The 22,349-nt window shown below is 41.5% G+C and overlaps 1 protein-coding gene across 1 annotated transcript in view; it reads right to left on the reverse strand.

Moving 5' to 3' along the window:
• The window catches only part of LOC126428082 (tubulin alpha-3 chain-like), a 231,150-nt gene that overhangs the window by 5,144 nt on the left and 203,657 nt on the right, over positions 1 to 22,349 (reverse strand). The window contains exons 8-9 of the mRNA XM_050089970.1: positions 15,771 to 15,920; positions 12,150 to 12,339 (exon numbers count right to left, since the gene is read on the reverse strand). Coding sequence (XP_049945927.1) covers positions 12,150 to 12,339; positions 15,771 to 15,920 — 340 coding nt within the window. The remainder of the gene's footprint in view (positions 1 to 12,149; positions 12,340 to 15,770; positions 15,921 to 22,349) is intronic.

Here is a 22,349-nt window from a genome sequence, read left to right on the forward strand (position 1 = left end):
AAGAGAGAGAGAAGATCCAGTGGAGAGCAGTGCGCTTCATTACAGGATCATTTAGTAATTGTGAAAGCATTATGGAGATGATAGATAAACTCCAGTGGAAGACTTTGCAGGAGAGATGCTCAGTAGCTCAGTACGGGCTTTCGTTGAAGTTTTGAGAACATACCTCCACCGAGGGGTCAAGTAGTATATTGCTCCCTCCTATGTATATCTCATGAAGAGACCATGAGGATAAAATCAGAGAGATTAGAGCCCACACAGAGGCATACCGACAATCTTTCTTTCCACGAACAATGCGAGACTGGAATAGAAGGGAGAACCGATAGAGGTACTCAAAGTACCCTCTGCCACACACCGTCAGGTGGCTACATATGGATGTAGATGTAGATGTAGATACAGTGACAGATTCTTGTATGTACCAAACATAGCAAACTGAGCTTCTTGATTAGTTTATAATTTTGTTGATTGTATATTAGTATATTATGCAACAGGAGAGCAAGGAGCTTCACACACAGTGTTTCATTTAGTGTAGTACCATTAATATCTATTTCTGGTATGATCAAGTCATTTTTTGTAAGAATGAAACTGTTTGTTGTGAATTAATAAGAAATATTCGAAAAAATGTTGTAGGCTGCTTCTCGTATGGTTGAATTTGGATGTGATTTGTAGTAGTGGCATCAATAATCATCATAGTTTCTGAATGGGCTGTCTCAGTTCATCTAGCAAAGTGACAAGAGGAAATTTATTTATTTATTTATTTATTTATTTTTTGGGTAACAGCCTTAATCATAATGACCCATGAAACACCCAAATAAAGGATACCTCCACAAACTAAAATCTGTGAGATTTTATTTCTTTTAGAGAACATGCTTGGAATACGTTCCCTTATAAGACATGTAATGTAGCAAAATGGTGTGAATTGAAAAATAAAAAAGAAAAAAACTACTTTGATTCTGACCATATCGAAGTACCCGATACTATCTCACAACATTTATGTGAAGTAGTACAAACAGATAAGCAAGCACTGTAATACTATAAATTCAATTTACTGATGTGCTTGGAATACCTAGAACATAGTTATCATCAAATATAATTAAAAATGTCATGAAATATAGCTACTATGCAAAATCAGTACAAAAAATATAAACAAATGTTATAAGTCACCATATAGTGGAGATGCTGAGTTGTAGATAGCCACAACAAACAGACTGTCAGCAAGTAAATTTTTGGCCAAAAAGGGCCTTCATCAGAAATAGACAACATACACTCCTGGAAATGGAAAAAAGAACACATTGACACCGGTGTGTCAGACCCACCATACTTGCTCCGGACACTGCGAGAGGGCTGTACAAGCAACGATCACACGCACGGCACAGCGGACACACCAGGAACCGCGGTGTTGGCCGTCAAATGGCGCTAGCTGCGCAGCATTTGTGCACTGCCGCCGTCAGTGTCAGCCAGTTTGCCGTGGCATACGGAGCTCCATCGCAGTCTTTAACACTGGTAGCATGCCGCGACAGCGTCGACGTGAACCGTATGTGCAGTTGACGGACTTTGAGCGAGGGCGTATAGTGGGCATGCGGGAGGCCGGGTGGACGTACCGCCGAATTGCTCAACACGTGGGGCGTGAGGTCTCCACAGTACATCGATGTTGTCGCCAGTGGTCGGCGGAAGGTGCACGTGCCTGTCGACCTGGGACCGGACCGCAGCGACGCACGGATGCACGCCAAGACCGTAGGATCCTACGCAGTGCCGTAGGGGACCGCACCCCTACTTCCCAGCAAATTAGGGACACTGTTGCTCCTGGGGTATCGGCGAGGACCATTCGCAACCGTCTCCATGAAGCTGGGCTACGGTCCCGCACACCGTTAGGCCGTCTTCCGCTCACGCCCCAACATTGTGCAGCCCGCCTCCAGTGGTGTCGCGACAGGCGTGAATGGAGGGACGAATGGAGACGTGTCGTCTTCAGTGATGAGAGTCGCTTCTGCCTTGGTGCCAATGATGGTCATATGCGTGTTTGGCGCCGTGCAGGTGAACGCCACAATCAGGACTGCATACGACCGAGGCACACAGGGCCAACACCCGGCATCATGGTGTGGGGAGCGATCTCCTACACTGGCCGTACACCACTGGTGATCATCGAGGGGACACTGAATAGTGCACGGTACATCCAAACCGTCATCGAACCCATCGTTCTACCATTCCTAGACCGGCAAGGGAACTTGCTGTTCCAACAGGACAATGCACGTCCGCATGTATCCCGTGCCACCCAACGTGCTCTAGAAGGTGTAAGTCAACTACCCTGGCCAGCAAGATCTCGGGATCTGTCCTCCATTGAGCATGTTTGGGACTGGATGAAGCATCGTCTCACGCGGTCTGCACGTCCAGCACGAACGCTGGTCCAACTGAGGCGCCAGGTGGAAATGGCATGGCAAGCCGTTCCACAGGACTACATCCAGCATCTCTTCGATCATCTCCATGGGAGAATAGCAGCCTGCATTGCTGCGAAAGGTGGATATACACTGTACTAGTGCCGACATTGTGCATGCTCTGTTGCCTGTGTCTATGTGCCTGTGGTTCTGTCAGTGTGATCATGTGATGTATCTGACCCCAGGAATGTGTCAATAAAGTTTCCCCTTCCTGGGACAATGAATTCACGGTGTTCTTATTCCAATTTCCAGGAGTGTATGTATAACACTCACGCAAACGCAACTCACACATACATGACTGCAGTCTCTGGCTGCCGAGACCAGACTGCAAGCAGTAGCATATGATGGGAGAAGCAACTGGGTGGTGGGAGTAGGGAGGAGGCTGAGGTGGAGAGGGGGAGGGATGGCAGGGAGGTGGCTGAGGTGGGGGGGTGGGGAGGAGAGGGACAGCACAGTAGAGGTAGAAGGGGGGGAGGTAAAATGCTGCTATACCCGGGCCGCTGAAACATGTCACTTCAAGGTCACTCCTCAAGCGCCGCAGAGTTGGTAGTATAACCAACAAACAAGTGAGGAACGGGAGGTGCCGGGGGTGAACCAATAACAGCACTGAACAAAAGCCGGTTCCTGTGGCAATGCTACCACATTGCCAGCTTCCGTGTAAACATTATATGTTAGTGAGCGAACGCCTGCTGGTTGTTTGTTAAACAATGTCTCCAAAACGATGTCGTTCACCAAGTGACAATCCATTGCATCACAGAGTGCCATTAAATAGTCAGGCTTTGGAATTACTACAGAGGATGCATGAGTTTTACGAGCAAGAAAAAGAATTTGTTTCTGTTCAAGGGCATGCGTTGATTTCTGCCGAGAAAGTTTTAGAGTGTACCTCGAAAACTCTAGGATACAGTGAAAGAACAGTTATAAGGAAAGGGGTGCTACTTCAAAATTTACAAGACAGTGAAATAAACAGTGTGGAAGAAAGCCCCTTTGGAAGAAACAGTGGGTTTTTAAGTACTCTGGGCAAGAAAAAGAAGCAGCCTCATCCTATTACAGATGTTAGATTCACCTGGTCCTACTCCAAATCCCATGCCACTTTCCTTGATGTTGACCTCCACCTGTCCAATGGCCAGCTTCACACGTCCGTCCACATCAAACCCACCAACAAGCAACAGTACCTCCATTATGACAGTTGCCACCCATTCCACATCAAACGGTCCCTTCCCTACAGCCTAGGTCTTCGTGGCAAACGAATCTGCTCCAGTCCGGAATCCCTGAACCATTACACCAACAACCTGAAAACAGCTTTTGCATCTCGCAACTACCCTCCTGAGCTGGTACAGAAGCAAATAACCAGAGCCACTTCCTCATCTCCTCAAACCCAGAACCTCCCACAGAAGAACCCCAAAAGTGCCCCACTTGAGACAGGATACTTTCCGGGACTGGATCAGACTTTGAATGTGGCTCTCCAGCAGGGATACGACTTCCTCAAATCCTGCGCTGAAATGAGATCCATCCTTCATGAAATCCTCCCCACTCCACCAAGAGTGTCTTTCCGCCGTCCACCTAACCTTCGTAACCTCTTAGTTCATCCCTATGAAATCCCCAAACCACCTTCCCTACCCTCTGGCTCCTACCCTTGTAACCGCCCCAGGTGTAAAACCTGTCCCATGCACCCTCCCACCACCACCTACTCCAGTCCTGTAACCCGGAAGGTGTACACAGTCAAAGGCAGAGCCACGTGTGAAGGCACCCACGTGATTTACCAACTGACCTGCCTACACTGTGAAGCTTTCTATGTGGGAATGACCAGCAACAAACTGTCCATTTGCATGAATGGACACAGGCAGACAGTGTTTGTTGGTAATGAGGATCACCCCGTGGCTAAACATGCCTTGGTGCACGGCCAGCACATCTTGGCACAGTGTTACACCATCCGGGTTATCTGGATACTTCCCACCAACACCAACCTGTCAGAACTCCGGAGATGGGAACTTGCCCTTCAGTATATCCTCTCTTCTTGTTATCTTTGCCTCTGTACTTCTGCCTCGACTGACATCTCTGCCCAAACTCTTTGCCTTTAAATATGTCTGCTTGTGTCTGTGTATGTGCAGATGGATATGTGTGTGTGTGCGTGAGTGTATACCTGTCCTTTTTTCCCCCTAAGGTAAGTCTTTCCGCTCCCGGGATTGGAATGACTCCTTACCCTCTCCCTTAAAACCCACATCCTCTCGTCTTTCCCTCTCCTTCCTCTTTCCTGATGAAGCAACCGTTTGTTGCGAAAGCTTGAATTTTGTGTGTATGTTTGTGTTTGTTTGTGTGTCTATCGACCTGCCAGCACTTTCGTTTGGTAAGTCACATCATCTTTGTTTTTAGGTTAAAAATAGATTTCAAATAAGTCCACAGCAATAAGACCGTGTAGTGCATAAGAAAAACTACGAATATTCAAGGAAGGACATGGCCAACTTTTTACAAAATCTGGTATTTGCACATTTCAAGGATGCTCAATACAATTTATAGAATATACATGATAGTGCCCTACTACATTATACACATTAAATTGCACATTTTTCCCTGACTGTAAGACATATTATTGCACTGTCTGTAGCTACACTTTAAAGGATGGCCAATTTCACAATTAGCTCCATGACAGACTGTTTCACATTCGGTTGCATGCCATCACATTCCATCAGTTCTATCACCTTGTTATGCCAATATGATTCTAAATGCATTCTTTAAATGTGAATACCTAGCTGAATGTCCTGTTTGATTTATAACTCCCAAGGAGCTGGCATTCAATCTTGATGGTGTGAAACTTTGTGATCCCTGTGGTGCATCATTTTTCATTTAGTGTTCACACTGCAAGTTAGTGATTTATTTTAAACATTTCTTGAATGTTGATGATGTTCATTTTGCGAAGTGTAATATATACATTGCACAGAAATTTGATCTCTGCACCTCCTAGACACTCATTTTCTGTTGCCTTCCTGATGCACATGGTGAGTCATTAGCAACTAATATTTTGTCATCATAGCTATTAACATAACACTTTAAATTGAGTCTTACTAATGATTGACATTGCGATCTTGCACTCAAGGGGTTCCTTGTGAGACCTGAGTCTGGCCTTATTGACCAGAGACAGTGGTCACATGCATGTGAGTATGTGTATTACAAGCTTTTTGAACTATTTTGAAGCAAAATATAAAAATAAAATTTGATCATCAATTTGTCACACTGTTTTGTAGCAGATTGTTACAGTGTACTGTCCCCAAACCAGAAGGAGTCGCAGCAGCTTGTAGGCATGTCATCTCCTGGTGACACACCAACTTCAGCTTCTAATATTGGCTCATTTGCCACACTAATTGTGAGACAGCTGACGTATGTTGCAAGGACTTCTCTACTTTTTCTGTGTAAGTGCACAGGGCACTTTCATCTCCCAGTGTCCCTCAGTTTTCTGACTCATGACATCTCATTTTTGATCACAGTACAAACTACGCGTGTACTGCCCGCCTCTGTAGTGCAGCAGTAGCATTACTGCCTACCACGCAAGGGGGTCCAGGTTCGATTCCCGGCAGGGGACTGCGTGTTATCACTTTCATCATCATTGACACTCAAGTCACTGAATTGGCATCAACTAAAAAGACTTGCAATATGGCGGCCAGACCCCGAAGGGGATATCCTGCCCAATAAATGTCATACAATCATTTTTTTTATGTATGTACTTCATCTTTGTATGTAGGCTCCCTACATATGAATTGACAGAAATCAGATGACTTCATATTTGTAGTGCCTTGTCACTGGTCACTGCTGACCTTAAGTATCAAACTGTGTCATAGGCAGTGTTTTTATATTAGCCACTGTTGGCTGCTGTGTTTCATTTTGACAATAAGTAATTCACAGCCATAAATATTTTTATGGGATCATCACTATTGTATGTGTCACTGTAAAAGCCAGTTCAAGTTTCGTTTTGGTAGGTGAGACATTTAAGCATCAATTAGCAGTGTGTGTCACTTCTGCTACAAATCATACAGTTGTGGCCTGTGCTGTGTGATGCAGATGCGTCTTGTGATGTAATTACCCAAACTAAAACTCCAAGAGTTAATGGATAAGCGTTAGCATAATAAAAATCATGTTTGTGATGATGTCTCTGGACAAGACTGTGTGAGACAAGGTAATACCATTTCACCATTGCTGTTCAATTCGGTCCTGCAGAAAGTAATTCAGGAAATGAAAAGAGAAGGCAAAGGGGTGAAGCTAAAAGATAGAAGACAGCTATTTGGGTATGCTGGGATATGCAGATGACATTTCAGCCATAGTGGAGTCAGAGGAAGAGGTAACAGAAACCATGGAGGACTTATTAAGGGATTCCATTAATACTGGACTGAGGATAAATATGGAGAAGACTGAAATGATAGAAGTATAAAGAGAAGTGTCCAACAATGCCCCATTACAGATTGCAATATAGAACACAGCTAGACTGGTAAATTTAAAATAGTTTGACATCTGGTCAACAAGAATGATAATCTAATACAAGAAATTAATTGACATATTGTTAATGGTACAAAAGCTAACTTCACTCTGAAGCAGATAATGTCATCAGAAACCCGTCAGCTAGAACCAAACTTAAGGCCTACAAAGCAGTGATAGTAACAGTGTTATGGTACTGGACAGAAACTTTCAGCACAAAAAAGTTGAAGAGAACCTGTTGATCTTTGAATGGAAAATCATGAGAAAGATCTTTGGACCAACCTGCAAAGGCAACACCTGGAAATGTAGAAAGCACCAGGAGCTGTACAATGTGATGAATTAAACAAACATCATGCAGAAAATAAAAGTACGTGGAATAAGCCTGACAGTGTACATTATCAGAATGTCAGAAATGTGCCAGGCTAAAGCTGTGCTGGAAGACGAAGGTATCAATGGGAGGATGAACTCCAGAAGAACCTTCAGAAGCTGGCAGCCCACAAAAACTGGATCATAATAGCACAAGCTCACCATCTATGGAGGAACATCGTAAGGTCAGCACAGGACCTTCAGCATCAATGATATGTATGTGTCTGGAAGGGAGCAGCTCTGTGAGGTTTACTACAGATTTACTTTGAATGGAAATTCATAAATTATGTACACAATGAAAAAAAAACATGATTAGTTTTGATGTTTCTAAATCAACTGCATACCTCTGATATACACTACTGGCCATTAAAATTGCTACACCATGAAGATGACGTGTTACAAACACGAAATTTAACTGACAGGAAGAAGATGCTGTGATATGCAAATGTTTAGCTTTTCAGAGCATTCACACAAGATTGGTGCCGGTGCCAACACCTACAATGTGCTGACATGAGGAAAGTTTCCAACCGATTTCTCATACACAAGAAGCAGTTGACCGGCATTGCCTGGTGAAACGTTGTGTGATGCTCGTGTGAGGAGGAGAAATGGTACCATCACATTTCCGACTTCGATAAAGGTCAGATTGTAGCCTATCACGATTGCAGTTTATCGTATCGCGACATTGCTGCTCACGTTGGTTGAGATCCAATGACTGTTAGTAGAACATGGAATCAGTGGGTTCAGGAGGGTAATATGGAACACTATGCTGGATCCCAATGGCCTCATATCACTAGCAGTTGAGATGACAGGCATCTTATTCGCATAGCCGTAAAGGATCGTGCAGCCACGTCTCGATCCCTGAGTCAACAGTTGGGGACGTTTGCAAGACAACAACCATCTGCATGAACACTTCAACGATGTTTGCAGCAGCATGGACTATCAGCTTGGAGACCATGGCAGGAGTTATCTTTGACACTGCATCGCAGACAGGAGCACCTGCGATGGTGTACTCAGCAACAAACCTGGGTCCACGAATGGCAAAACGCCATTTTTTTGGATGAATCCAGGTTCTGTTTACAGCATCATGGCTGCATCCGTGTTTGACAACATCGTGGTGAACGCACACTGGAAGCATGTATTCGTCATCGCCATACTGGCGTTATCACCCGGCATGATGGTATGGGGTACCACTGGTTACACTTCTCGGCCACCTCTTGTTCGCATTGACGGCACTTTGAACAGTGGACATTACATTTCAGATGTGTTACGACCCATGGCTCAACCCTTCATTCGATCCCTGCGAAACCCTAAATTTCAGCAAGATAATGCATGACCGCGTGTTGCATGTCCTGTATGGGCCTTTCTGGATACAGAAAATGTTCGACTGCTGCCCTGGCCAGCTTATTCTCCAGATCTCTCACCAATTGAAAACGTCTGGTCAATGGCGGCCGAGCAACTGGCTCGTCACAATACGTCAGTCACTACTCCTGATAAACTGTGGTAGCATGTTGGAGCTACACGGGCAGCTGTACCTATAAATGCCATCCAAGCTCTGTTAGACTCAATGCCCGAGTGTTGTTCTGGGTACTGATTTCTCAGGATCTATGGACCCAAATTGCATGAAAATGTAATCACACGTCAGTTCTAGTATAATATATTTGTCCAATGAATACCTGTTTATCATCTGCATTTCTTCTTGGTATAGCAATTTTAATGGCCAGTAGTGTATCTATAGAATTAATATTCAAATTGTGATGCTTTATATAAAATTTGTAAATTACATAGACATGTGAAACTTCCAAGCAGATTATAGCACACAGTTTTAATCTTTCAGGAAATTTCAAATCAGCACACACTCTGCCACAGAGTGAAAATTTCATTCTGGAAACATCCCACAGGTTGTGGTGAAGCCATGTCTCTGCAGTATCCTCTCTTCCAAAAGTGCTAGCCTCACAAGGTGTGTGAGAGAACTTTAGCGAAGTTTGGAAGATAGGGGATGAGATGTGGTAGAACTAGAGCTGTGAGGGTGGGCCATGAGTTGTGCTTGGACAGCTCAGTTAGTAGAGCACTTGGCCACGGAAAGAAAAAAAGGTCCCAGGTTTGAGACCCAGTCCAGCATACTGATTTAATCTCCCAGAAAGTTTCAAAATGGTACACACTCCATTGTAGAGCAAAAATTAATTATGGATATGTAGAGACATGTTTCTGGGTTCTCGAATGATCAAAATAATTGTATGTGAAAATAAACAGAACCACTATAAAATCTTTAATTCCAAAATTAAAAGTAATAAAAGTGCTCTTGTAAAACAGAACATAGAAGAATAGTGAAGTACTGTAAATTTTGAAAATCAGTAGGTCTATTGTAATAACATATTCAGTTAGACTGGTTTTAATTTTGAAAAGAGGATTAGAGTTTAAAGTCCCATCCCCTCATTAGAGATAGAGTACAAACTTGGAGTGTTTCAAGGCCGGGGAAGAAAACTGGTCATGTCTTTTCAAACAAACCATCCTGGCCTTCACCCGAGCAATTTAGGGAAACTGCAGAAAGCCTAAATCTGGATGGCTGGATGCAGATTTGAACAATCATCCTCCCATATATGAGTCCAGTGTGCTCCTGATTGTGCCACCTTGCTCAGTAGTTTTCATTTGGTGCCAACACCATTTTGTTGTGTAGTCAGGAAGTAGTAGTGATAGTTGGAGGTCAGACAAGTGCAACAAGATGTGCCATGTGGTCACTTATTACTCAATGATGAAGTCATTGCAGAAAATAAGAGGTATGTTACTGAAAATTTCTGAAGGAAAGCTTTTTTATTGAAAAAATTATCACCAAAGTTTTTGCTATGTGGACTAAGGACAAAGGAAATGAAGGAGAAGCAAGAAGGAATAATAAAATTTTTCAACATGTAATTAATATAACTACTAAGTGGTTGAAGCTGTGCTTCTCATTTGCATATATTTCTTATATCACATGCATAAAACTCAATGAAGTTTGAAATAATGCACTGTTTTACAATTCACAGTATTGACTATTTAGAGGATGCAGAAGTTACTGTCTGGCTGCCCGTGTACCTTCTCTCCTCATAACAGATGGCATTTACTTCCTCCATTCCCCACAGCAAAGCAGAGTTACTAAACACAGCCTTCCAAAATGCTTTCATGAAAGAAGACGAACTAAATATTCTCAAATTCGAATCAAAAACAGCTGCCAACATGAGTAACGTAGAAGTAAATATCCTCAGAGTTGTGGAGCAACTTAAATCACTTAATAAAAGCAAGTGTTCTGGTCCAGATTGTATACCAACTAGGTTCCTTTCGGAGTATGCTGATGCATTAACTCCATATTTAACAATCATATACAACCGTTCGCTCGATGAAAGATCTGTAGCAAAAGACTGGAAAGTTGCACAGGTCACTCCATTATTCAAGAATGGTAGTAGGAGTAATCCACTAAATTACAATCCCATATTGTTAATGTCGACATGCAGCAGGATTTTAGAACATATACTGTGTTCGGATATTATGAATTACCTTGAAGAAAAAGGTCTATTGACACACAGTCAACATGGGTTTAGAAAACAATGTCCCTGTGAAACACAACTAGCTCTTTATTCACATGAAGTGTTGAGTGCTGTTGACAAGGGATTTCAGATCAATTCCATATTTCTGGATTTCTGGAAGGCTTTTGACACTGTACCACACAAGCAGTTCACAGTGAAATTGCGTGCTTATGGAATATCATCTCAGTTATGTGACTGGATTTGTGATTTCCTGTCAGAGAGGTCACAGTTTGTAGTAATTGATGGAAAATCATTGAGTAAAACAGAAGTGATTTCTGGCATTCCCCAAGGTAGTGTTATACGCCCTTTGCTGTTCCTTATCTATATAAACGATTTTGGAGACAATCTGAGCTGCCGTCTTAGGTTGTTAGCAGATTATGCTGTCGTTAATCCTTTAATAAAGTCACCAGAAGATCAAAACAAATTGCAAAACGATTTAGAAAAGATATCTGAATGGTGTAAAAAATGGAAGTTGACCATAAATAATGAAATGTGTGAGGCCATCCACATGAGTGCTAAAAGAAACTTGTCAAACTTTGGTTACATGATAAATCAGTCTAATCTAAAAGCTGTAACTTCAACTAAATACCTAGGTATTACAATTACAAACAACTTAAATTGGAAGGAACACATAGAAATTGTTGTGGGGAAGGCTAACAAAAGACTGCATTTTATTGGCAGGACACTTAGAAAATGTAACAGACCTACTAAGGAGACTCTGCGCTTGTCTGTCCTCTTTTAGAATACTGCTACGTGGTCTGGGATCCTTACCAGATAGGACTGATGGAGTACATTGAAAAAGTTCAAAGAAAGGCAGCATGTTTTGTATTATCGCGAAACATGGGAGAGAGTGTCACAGAAATGATACAGGATTTGGGCTGGATATCAGTAAAAGAAAGGCATTTTTCGTTGCAATGAAATCTTCTCACGAAATTCCAATCATCAACTTTCTCCTCCAAATGCGAAAATATTTTGTTGCCACCGACCTACATATGAGGAACGATCACCACAATAAAATAAGGGAAATCATAGCTTGTATGGAAAGATATACGTGTTCATTCTTTCCTCGTGCTATATGAGATTGGAATAATAGAGAATTGTAAAGGTGGTTTGATGAACCCTCTGCCAGGCACTTGAATGTGATATGCAGAGTATCCATGTAGATGTAGTGAAAGTTCATTATTAATACAGTGCACAGCCTACTTTTCTACAATGTCTTTCTCTCATGTTAATGTATACCTTGACTCATTTCATATTCTTGAAATTTCTTCTCCTTGGTGGGATCTAAAGTACATGATGAAATAATGAATGAATGAATTAAACAAATATAGGTGCTCACCTTCTTCCATTCCTTCACCAACAAACCAGTGCATGAACGCTCTTTTTGCAAACATGAGGTCAAATTTCTGGTCAAGCCTCATCCATGCCTCTACAATAGCTGTTGTATTGCACAAACAGCACACAGCTCTCTCCACCTTAGCCAGGTCACCGCCAGGAACCACTGTTGGGGGCTGGTAGTTGATACCGACCTGTGGGCAGAGGAGAATACACAGTAGCTACCAAAAGTACACAGTACAAAACAGGGCACTGCAAATCCACATGCGTCACCTGCCTTGAACCTAGTGTGTGAGAAGAAGGAAACAGTCAGCAATTGTTAAAAAAACCAGGGATTATAGAGCACAAAACAGTATCTTCAGCATGGGGAACAACATCAGTACAGGTGTTCCTCAGGGATTGATATTGGCTCCTCTCTTGTTATATGTAAATGATCTGCCAATGCACCAATTTACACAAGATGTAGAACTTGTTCTTTTTGCTGATGATATGATTGTTATGATCAAGCCTACTGGAGTAACTTCAACACTTTAAGACATAAATAAAATTTTCTTGGAAATTAGTAACTTATTTTCTGAAAGTGGATTGTCAAAGAACCTAGAACAACACAGTTTGTCCAATACTGTATTGCACAATGCCTGGCTGCATAATTAGAAGCAAAATGTGAAGGTTAATCAATAAATGAAAGAAAATATTCTAAAATCTTTGGTGTGTACGTTACTGTGAACCTGAACTGATAGGGGAAGTGTGTGGCCTCTCAACACTGTTCCTGTTGGCAGTCTACTCCCTGCACTCTCCACTAGACAGCACTCTTCTCACCCCCATCCCCAACCACACCTTGCTATCCCTTCTTCCTCCTCACTTCCATGCTAAGTGACAGCTGTATTCCGGTCATAGCTGCTGGAGATAGTAGGTGAGGTGTGCTTGCTCATGTGAATGAATGTTTGTGTGTTTCCTTTTTTTGGTGAAGGCTTTGGCCAAAACTTAATGTGTAAGTATTTTGTTGTTGTGACTGTCTGCAACTCATTGTGTCATCTTTACTGTTAATAGCAATCTATCTCTTCCTTATATTGTTGATAATCCAACCTGGGGTTTCCATTGTTTCACTTGGTTTATAGCTAACATACAATTTTCTTATGTTTCTACATTCTTGGAACAATTTCTCATAGTAACATATTTATAGCCCTGGTTGTAACATAAATGTTTCGTTAACACTTGCCAAACACGCTGCAACACAGAGTAAATGAGACATAGTTCATAAAAGTTACCGATGCAATGAATTTTCTCCTGGAGTACAAAAGAAAACAACCAGAACAGATGAAGTTTGAACTAGTGTGGCAGGAACTACTTATAGGAAATGCAGAATCCAGTCACTTACCATAATGGTATTACAGTCTACCAAAGTAGAACTTTAACAATACCAGAGAAGGAAAGTTGCTACTCACCATATAGCAGAGATGCTGAGTCACGATAGGCACAATAAAAAGTTTCACACAATTAAAGCTTTCGGCCATTAAGGCCTTTGTCAGCAGTAGACACACATACACATAGGCACACATGCGCACACATGCACACACACACACACACACACACACACACACACACACACACACACACAAACACACACACACAAACGCAACTTGCACACACGTCTGCAGTCTCAGAGAGGTGAGACCACACTGCGAACAGCAGCACCAGTGCATGATGGGAGTGGCGACTGGGTGGGGGTAAGGAGGAGACTGTGGTGGGGAGGGGGAGGGATAGTATGGTGGGAGTGATGGACAGTCAAGTGTTGCAGTTTAGACGGAGGGCAGGAGAGAAGATGCGGAGGGGGGAGGGGGTAAGTAGCAGAAATGAGAGAAAATAAAAGACTGGGTGTGGTGGTGAAATGACGGCTGTGTAGTGCTGGAATGGGAATAGGGAGGGGATTGGATGGGTGAGGACAATGACTAATGAAGGTTGAGGCCAGAAGGGTTACGGGAACGTCTAAACTGCAACACTTGACTGTCCGCCACTCCCACCATACTATCCCTCCCCCTCCCCGCCCCAGCCTCCTCCTTACCCCCACCCAGTCACCACTCCCATCATGCACTGGTGCTGCTGTTCGCTGTGTGGTCTCAGCTCTCTGAGACTGCAGATGTGTGTGCAAGTTGCATTCAGGTGTGTGTGTGTGTGTGTGTGTGTGTGTGTGTGTGTGTGTGTGTGTGTGTGTGTCTATTGCTGACAAAGGCCTTAATGGCTGAAAGCTTTAATTGTGTGCATCTTTTTATTGTGCCTATCGCAACTCAGCATCTCTGCTAAATGGTGAGTAGCAACTTTCCTTCTCTGGTATTGTTACATTCCATCCTGGATTTTCCATTGTTTGAAAGTAGAACTTTATAGTTTTAGGCAAAATGTCACTGCGCACACATACTGAGGAGGCCCAGTCGTAAAAGGAACAGTCCAAAGAATAACCAGTGTCATGCAGAATAATCAGGACTTGTTGACCATGGAGAAGAACATGTCAGCTATGGGACTGGGCCTGAAGTCAATGTGCCCTAAATTGGCCTGCTGATGGGATCAAATTACCTGCTGGCTGGAGATTCTGTGTCACTCCCCACTTGCAGTAACCCAGCCAGACATAGGTGTAGTGATGCATACTGGTAGTATGACATTGTCCATTGATATATCTGGTGGGATTATAAGAAATAGAAATCACTACACACAGTTCACTCAGTGTTTCAACACTAACCAAAGTTCAGACCACACCCACTTGCACATGATTTTAGGTCTATGATCACTCCTCTGTTACATCTTCATATTTTACTGCTGCTTGTCTGAAACACTGGTTCTCCAGCCAGCCATGATTAGTGATACATCAGCATTATGCACTTCAGTTTTGGATGTCCATCTTTCCTGCAAAAAGCATTATGTTGTTACTAAGAGGTGAGGCTGGGACTGGTGAAGTCTTCTCAGTCAGATGTGGCACTTTTGGTGTCTGTAGAAAAATCAGTGTGGCTGTGGCCATCATTTGTGTAAGAGCTATATGATTTGCATGAAACTTGGAAAAAGTGCTACTGAAACCTATATATGATTAAAAGAAGTATATGGTGAAGGCTGTTTATCATGTACACAAATTTTTTTAATGGTTCACAATTGGGCACATATGAGACATCTTTGGACACCAACTAAAGTGTCATCCACAAAAAGCATTACGCATCCCTGTATAGACCCATAAAGTGCAACAGACATGGAACTCCATCCCACAAACTGACATCTGGTACCTGTATAACACATTGCATTCAATGTATGCATACTTGTGCTCAACATTGTGGTGATTACATCAGTTATTAATGTACTGGCATTTCTCTTTTGCAACTGTTTATCTTGTGTTTACATTAACTTGTGATCTTGCAATGTTAGCTACTTATACATATTACCTAGACAACTGCTTCCAGAAATTTCATTATTCTACATTAATTATATTTTGGTGTTGTTACTTTTATCTGTCAGTATATATCCCTCCTTCTTCCAATGTATTCCACTTGTTCCACTCCTCACTGATTTGTTGATTCTGTGGGAAAAGCTCATTTCTTATCTGAGCTCTTAATTTGCAACATTAATAAATAGACAGACAATAGCTTACCTTAAATCCAGTTGGACACCATTCTACAAACTGTATGGTCTTCTCTTTCTTAATTGCAGAGATGGCTGAATTGACATCCTTTGGCACAATGTCTCCACGGTAGAGCATACAGACAGCCATGTATTTGCCTCTCCGTGGGTCACAGTTCACCTAGTTAGAGATCATTATCAGACAACGTTTAGGAAATGTATAATAGGGCCACCCTCTATGCATGTACAAAAATGAATTTTATTTTTTCTCATATTTATTGGGAAAATTTGTGTTGGACAACTCCAGATTCGAGATTTGTGTTCAGCATACCAGAAAACGTGAAATAAACTACTAGAAACAAATACACCAGAAGTTTCCAGTGTAAATCACCATTTTGCTGGAATGCATGGATTTTGAAAACATCAGTCATGTTAAACCTAACTTCCACTTTCCTCACATGATATACTGAAAGATTTGAATCAAAGTAGCCACTTAGGTGCAGTATTTCTTGAATTCCAAAACGCATTTCACTCAGTACCACACCTACACTTATTGTCAAAAAAAATGACCAAATGGGGTATTGAGTGAAATTTGTGACTGGATTGAGGACTTTTTGGTAGGCAGGACCCAGCAAATTACCTTGGATGGAGATTCATTGTCAGATGTAGAAATAACTTTGGGTGTGCCCCAAGGAAGTGTGCTGGCCCGAGAAGTTTGGGGATTGGTAGTACGTCATGACAAGATGTGGACACGAGGTCCGAGCCACACAAGGAGATCTTGTGCAGAGCAAAAATACCAGAGTACTTCACCAGGGTCAGCTATGACTACAAGCAGCGGGCGGACATCCCATGGTTGGTTGGCAACACTCGTGTCGACCGCTCATGGCCTGACTGCCCTGTTCTACCTGACTTATGTTGACACCACTCAGTAACTTCTGTGGCACACCGTGGATCTATGGAACTGCCTACTGATAATGAGGAGTAACATTCTGTAATCCTCATTGTGATTTGTTTCATTGTCTACCTGCCCTCCTCATTATTTTCTGGTTTGTACCCAGACCCTCAGAGTTTTACTCAGTCGGCTCTTTGGTCATAAATATAGGCAGTAGTATTGAACTAAGACACTAATCGTCATTTTAAAATTTGTCCCACTATTATATTGGTTTTCTTTTCTGGTTTGTACCTGATCATTAACAGTTGTACTAAGGCTCAGGTTGCCGTTAAACAAAAGAGGGACCTTGTGGTTAGATTTAGCTGTTGACTGGTTCAATTCTTTGATTGTAATTGCATTTCTCAGTCACTAGTTATAATCTGAACAACCTGTTGTACTAAGCTGTTAATTTCTGTGTTTGAAAGGCTGAGTCATTATTGATGTATTTTAGCTAGATCTTGTGGTTCTGCCGAGTGAGTTCTCTTGTAATAAGTGTTCACAAGTAATGTTTTAAGACGTTCCTTCAGAGGGTCTTAATAACTGACAATCAGTTTAACTTTGAAAATATTAACAGCCAACTGTCACCAGAGCTTTAGTCAAAATAAAATTGTCACAAGGACGAATTGGGATCCAGTCGCACCTTGGTTGCCGATTGAAATTAAGAGGTTGGTTGCTTTGAAGTAAGTCTTATCACCATCATATTGTTTGCTGTTTTGCAATTCAGCACTTCAGATTTATTTTGCAAAGATTAAAAGCTTATTAAACTTATGGTTTAAGGTCAAAATAATTTTGCAGATTTGTTCATTTTGTTAAAGAAAATTTTATGGTTAAGTGTTTCAATTATCTGTAAAACACAGTTCATATATATATATATATATATATATATATATATATATATATATATATATATATATATATATAAAAACAAAGATGAGGTGACTTACCGAACAAAAGCGCTGGCAGGTCGATAGACACACAAACAAACACAAACATACACACAAAATTCAAGCTTTCGCAACAAACTGTTGCCTCATCAGGAAAGAGGGAAGGAGAGGGGAAGACGAAAGGAAGTGGGTTTTAAGGGAGAGGGTAAGGAGTCATTCCAATCCCGGGAGCGGAAAGACTTACCTTAGGGGGAAAAAAGGACAGGTATACACTCGTACACACGCACATATCCATCCACACACACAGACACAAGCAGACATATTTAAATATGTCTGCTTGTGTCTGTGTGTGTGGATGGATATGTGCGTGTGTATGAGTGTATACCTGTCCTTTTTTCCCCCTAAGGTAAGTCTTTCCGCTCCCGGGATTGGAATGACTCCTTACCCTCTCCCTTAAAACCCACTTCCTTTCGTCTTCCCCTCTCCTTCCCTCTTTCCTGATGAGGCAACAGTTTGTTGCGAAAGCTTGAATTTTGTGTGTATGTTTGTGTTTGTTTGTGTGTCTATCGACCTGCCAGCGCTTTTGTTCGGTAAGTCACCTCATCTTTGTTTTTATATATAAATTTTTCCCACGTGGAATGTTTCCTTCCATTATATATATATATATATATATATATATATATATATATATATATATATATATATATATATGAACTGTGTTTTACAGATAATCTGTAAAACACAGTTTTTTTATATATATATATATATATATATATATATGAACTGTGTTTTACAGATAATTGTTAAATAAACAGATTGTGTGAAAAAAAGTTGTTTGGTAGATCCTCCCTTCCATGTTTTCCTTAATTCTAGTAAGTATTAAGTATCAATTACTCTAGGAATATACAACAACCTCCTACATATCCCTCACATAGGAATCATCATAATGAGATTATAATGATTACTGTATGCACAGAGGAATTCAAACAACCATTCTTCCCACGCTCCAAACGTGAATGGAACTGAATGAAATCATAATAACTGGTAGAATGGTATATACCCTCTGCCACTCACCACATGGTGGTTTGCAGAGCACAGATGTAGGTGTAGATGTAGAAGTTGATGTAGGCAGTCAGAAACATTTGTGTCATATATGGGGATAATGTCATCGGATAGAGCATGGCAAAAAAATGGTTTTTCTCTTTCTAAAGGTGATTATTTTGACATTAGTGACTCACCACATTTAGGAAGACCTTTGGGGTTTGATGATAACCATTTCAACACATTAATCCACAATGACCTATATCCGTGTACTCAAGAACTGACGAACATGATGAAATGTGATCACTGCACTATTGTGTGACGTTTGCATGCATTGGGGAAGGTTAAAAAATCAGATGTATGGGTACTGCAAGACCTAAGTCAAAATCACAAGGCATAGTGGGCATCCATGTGCGCACCTCTACTTGCTGACCACCTGATTAGAAAGTGTGGCTTCAGATAATGGAACCAACACATGTAATGACTGTTTTTGGTGATCATGTTTCGGTGCAGTTCCTAAATGCATGTCAGACATATTAGTTCTATTTCTGCTTGACATTTTGTAAATATGTTCTCATTTATATGCTGTGACACCTGTGTTATTTAACTGAGTTTAATATCTTTTGACAGTGACTTCACTTACAGAAGTCTGATAATGTTTAACATAGCGGTACTTGAAAATGGCCAAGGGCCAAAATCATTATGATATGTAGAATAAACAAGCTCTACAGGCCAATGTCAGAACTTCCATTTAAACAGAGTTATATGACTGTGGCTCCAAGCTATGGAAAGAATATCTGTAGAAGCAATTTCGTTTGCAGATTGCACTGGGCATGCTGGATACTGTGAACAGTAATCCCTATATCTACATCTACATCTACATCTACATGGATACTCTGTAAACTACACTTAAATGCCTGCAGAGGGTTCATCGAACCAACTTCACAATAATAATCTGTTATTCTAATCTCGAACAGCATGTGGAAAAAACGAACACCTATATCCTTTCGTGCAAGCTCCGATTTCCCTTATTTTATTATGACAATCATTTCTCCCTACGTAGGTCAGCATCAGCAAAATATTTTTGCACTTGCTGAAGAAAGTTGGTGATTGAAATTTCATTAGGAGCTTCTGCCACAGTGAAAAATGCCTTTGTTTTAATGGTGTCCACCCAAATCCTGTATCATGTCAGTGGCATTCTCTCCATTATTTCACGACAGTACAAAATGTGCTGCTCTTCTTTGAACTTTCTTTATGTACTCCTTTAATTCTTTCTGGTAAGGATCGCCCACCATGCAGTAGTACTCCAAAGGAGAATAGACAAGTCTAGGGTAGGCAGTCTCTTTAGTAGATCTGTTGCATCTTCTAAGTGTACTGCCAATAAGTTACAGTCTGTGGTTCACCTTCCCCACAATATTTTCTATGTTATTACCAATTTAAGTTGTTTGTAACTGTAATTCCTAGATATTTAGTTGAATTTATGGCCTTTAGATTTGACTGATTTATTGAGTAACCAAAATTTAAGAGATTGCTTTTAGCACTCATGTGGATGACCTCACACTTTTTATTATTTAGGGTCAACTGCCAATTTTCACACCATACAGTTATCTTTTCTAAATCGTTTTGCAATTTATTTTGATCTTCTGTTGACTTTACTAGATGATAAATGGCAGTATCGTCTGCAAGCAAACTAAGATGTCTGCTCAAATTGTCTCTTAAAACATTTATATAGAGAAGGAATAGCAGGGGTCCTATAACAATACTTAAACAGACTTCTGTTTTAATCGATGACTTTTCTTTAATCACTACAAACTGTGACCTCTATGAACGGAAATCATGAATCCAGAGGCATAACTGAGGTGATAAGCATCTATTTTCTTTACACAGTAATCACTGATGATGAGTCCTTGGTTTATGGGTATGATCTAGAAACAAATTTCCAGTCATCACAATGAAAGCATCCATAATCCCTGACACCCATAAGGTAAGGCAGGTTCGCAACAAACTGAAAGTCATGCTGACCATGTTGTGTATCAATGCATGCAAAACTCTAAATTTGGGAGTGATGAATTGATATTGTGGTGAATGGCATATACTGACTGTGAGAATAGAATGTTCTGTGCTACAAACACATCTCTGTGTCTTACCAAACCAAAGATTTTATTTTAGGGACTCTTTGTGAAGAAAATGGAGAGATCGGACATATGAGAGGAGGAGAGAGATTGTATTGTTGTGATGCACCATTACAGTATACTGTAAATGTTCAAATAGTTTTCTGCACAAAATAAAATCCAATAATTAACATCAGGTATTCAAGGTGTGTATATCTCCATACCGAAATTAGTTAATTATCACGATATTATGAGATGTAGACTGCTCAGAGATGAAGTTTGGAATGATAGTGCAAACCTATATTTTACACAGGCATAATTCTTTGAGAGATTATCTCCAAATTAATAAACTTTAACTTGCTAAATTGTTGGACCTATCATCCAGATTCATGAAACAACATAGCAAATAGTTGTGCCGAACAATCTGCATAGCAATGAAAGGTTTTAGAGATTTCAGGTGGAGCAGATAATGACGAGGAATTTCTGCAAAATTGCTGCTGTGGAATACATCTCTTGCTCTCCTGTGGTATTTAAAACCAAATATTTATATTTTCCAGGTTTTCAGGAGAATAAAGATAAAAAGAAATAAGGAACTAAGCTAAATCAACTAAAACTAATAATTAAAATAAAAGCACACATAAAGACAAATTATTTATAATGATAAATAAGTAAAGCGCTGGCAGGTCGATAGACACACAAACAAACACAAACATACACACAAAATTCAAGCTTTCGCAACAAACTGTTGCCTCATCAGGAAAGAGGGAAGGAGAGGGGAAGACGAAAGGAAGTGGGTTTTAAGGGAGAGGTTAAGGAGTCATTCCAATCCCGGGAGCGGAAAGACTTACCTTAGGGGGAAAAAAGGACAGGTATACACTCGCACACACGCACATATCCATCCACATCTGCATGTGTGGATGGATATGCGCGCGTGCGCGAGCGCACACCTGTCCCTCCTTCCCCCCAAGGCAAGTCCCCCCGCCCCCGGGACTGGAACGACTCCCCCCCCTCTCCCCCAAAACCCACCTCCCCCCCCCCCCCCCCCCCCCCCCGACGAGGCAACAGTTCGCCGCGAAAGCCCAAATCCGGCACGTATGCCTGTGCTTGTCCGTGTGTCCATCGACCCGCCCGCGCCCCCGTTCGGTAAGTCACCTCATCCCTGTCCCCACATACAATTCTTCCCACGTGGAATGTTTCCCTCCACTATATATATATATATATATATATATATATGTGACTTACCGAACAAAAGCGCTGGCAGGTCGATAGACACACAAACAAACACAAACATACACACAAAACCCAAGCTTTCGCAACAAACTGCCGCCCCACCAGGAAAGAGGGAAGGAGAGGGGAAGACGAAAGGAAGTGGGCTCCAAGGGAGAGGGCAAGGAGCCACCCCAATCCCGGGAGCGGAAAGGCCCACCTTAGGGGGAAAAAAGGACAGGCACACACTCGCACACACGCACATATCCATCCACACATACAGACACAAGCAGACATATTTAAAGACAAAGAGTTTGGGCAGAGATGTCAGTCAAGGCAGAAGTGTAGAGGCAAAGAAGTTGTTGAAAGACAGGTGAGGTATGAGTGGCGGCAACTTGAAATTAGCGGAGATTGAGGCCTGGCGGATGACGAGAAGA

Source organism: Schistocerca serialis, chromosome 12, assembly GCF_023864345.2.
Source record: "Schistocerca serialis cubense isolate TAMUIC-IGC-003099 chromosome 12, iqSchSeri2.2, whole genome shotgun sequence".
Lineage (NCBI taxonomy): Eukaryota > Metazoa > Arthropoda > Insecta > Orthoptera > Acrididae > Schistocerca > Schistocerca serialis.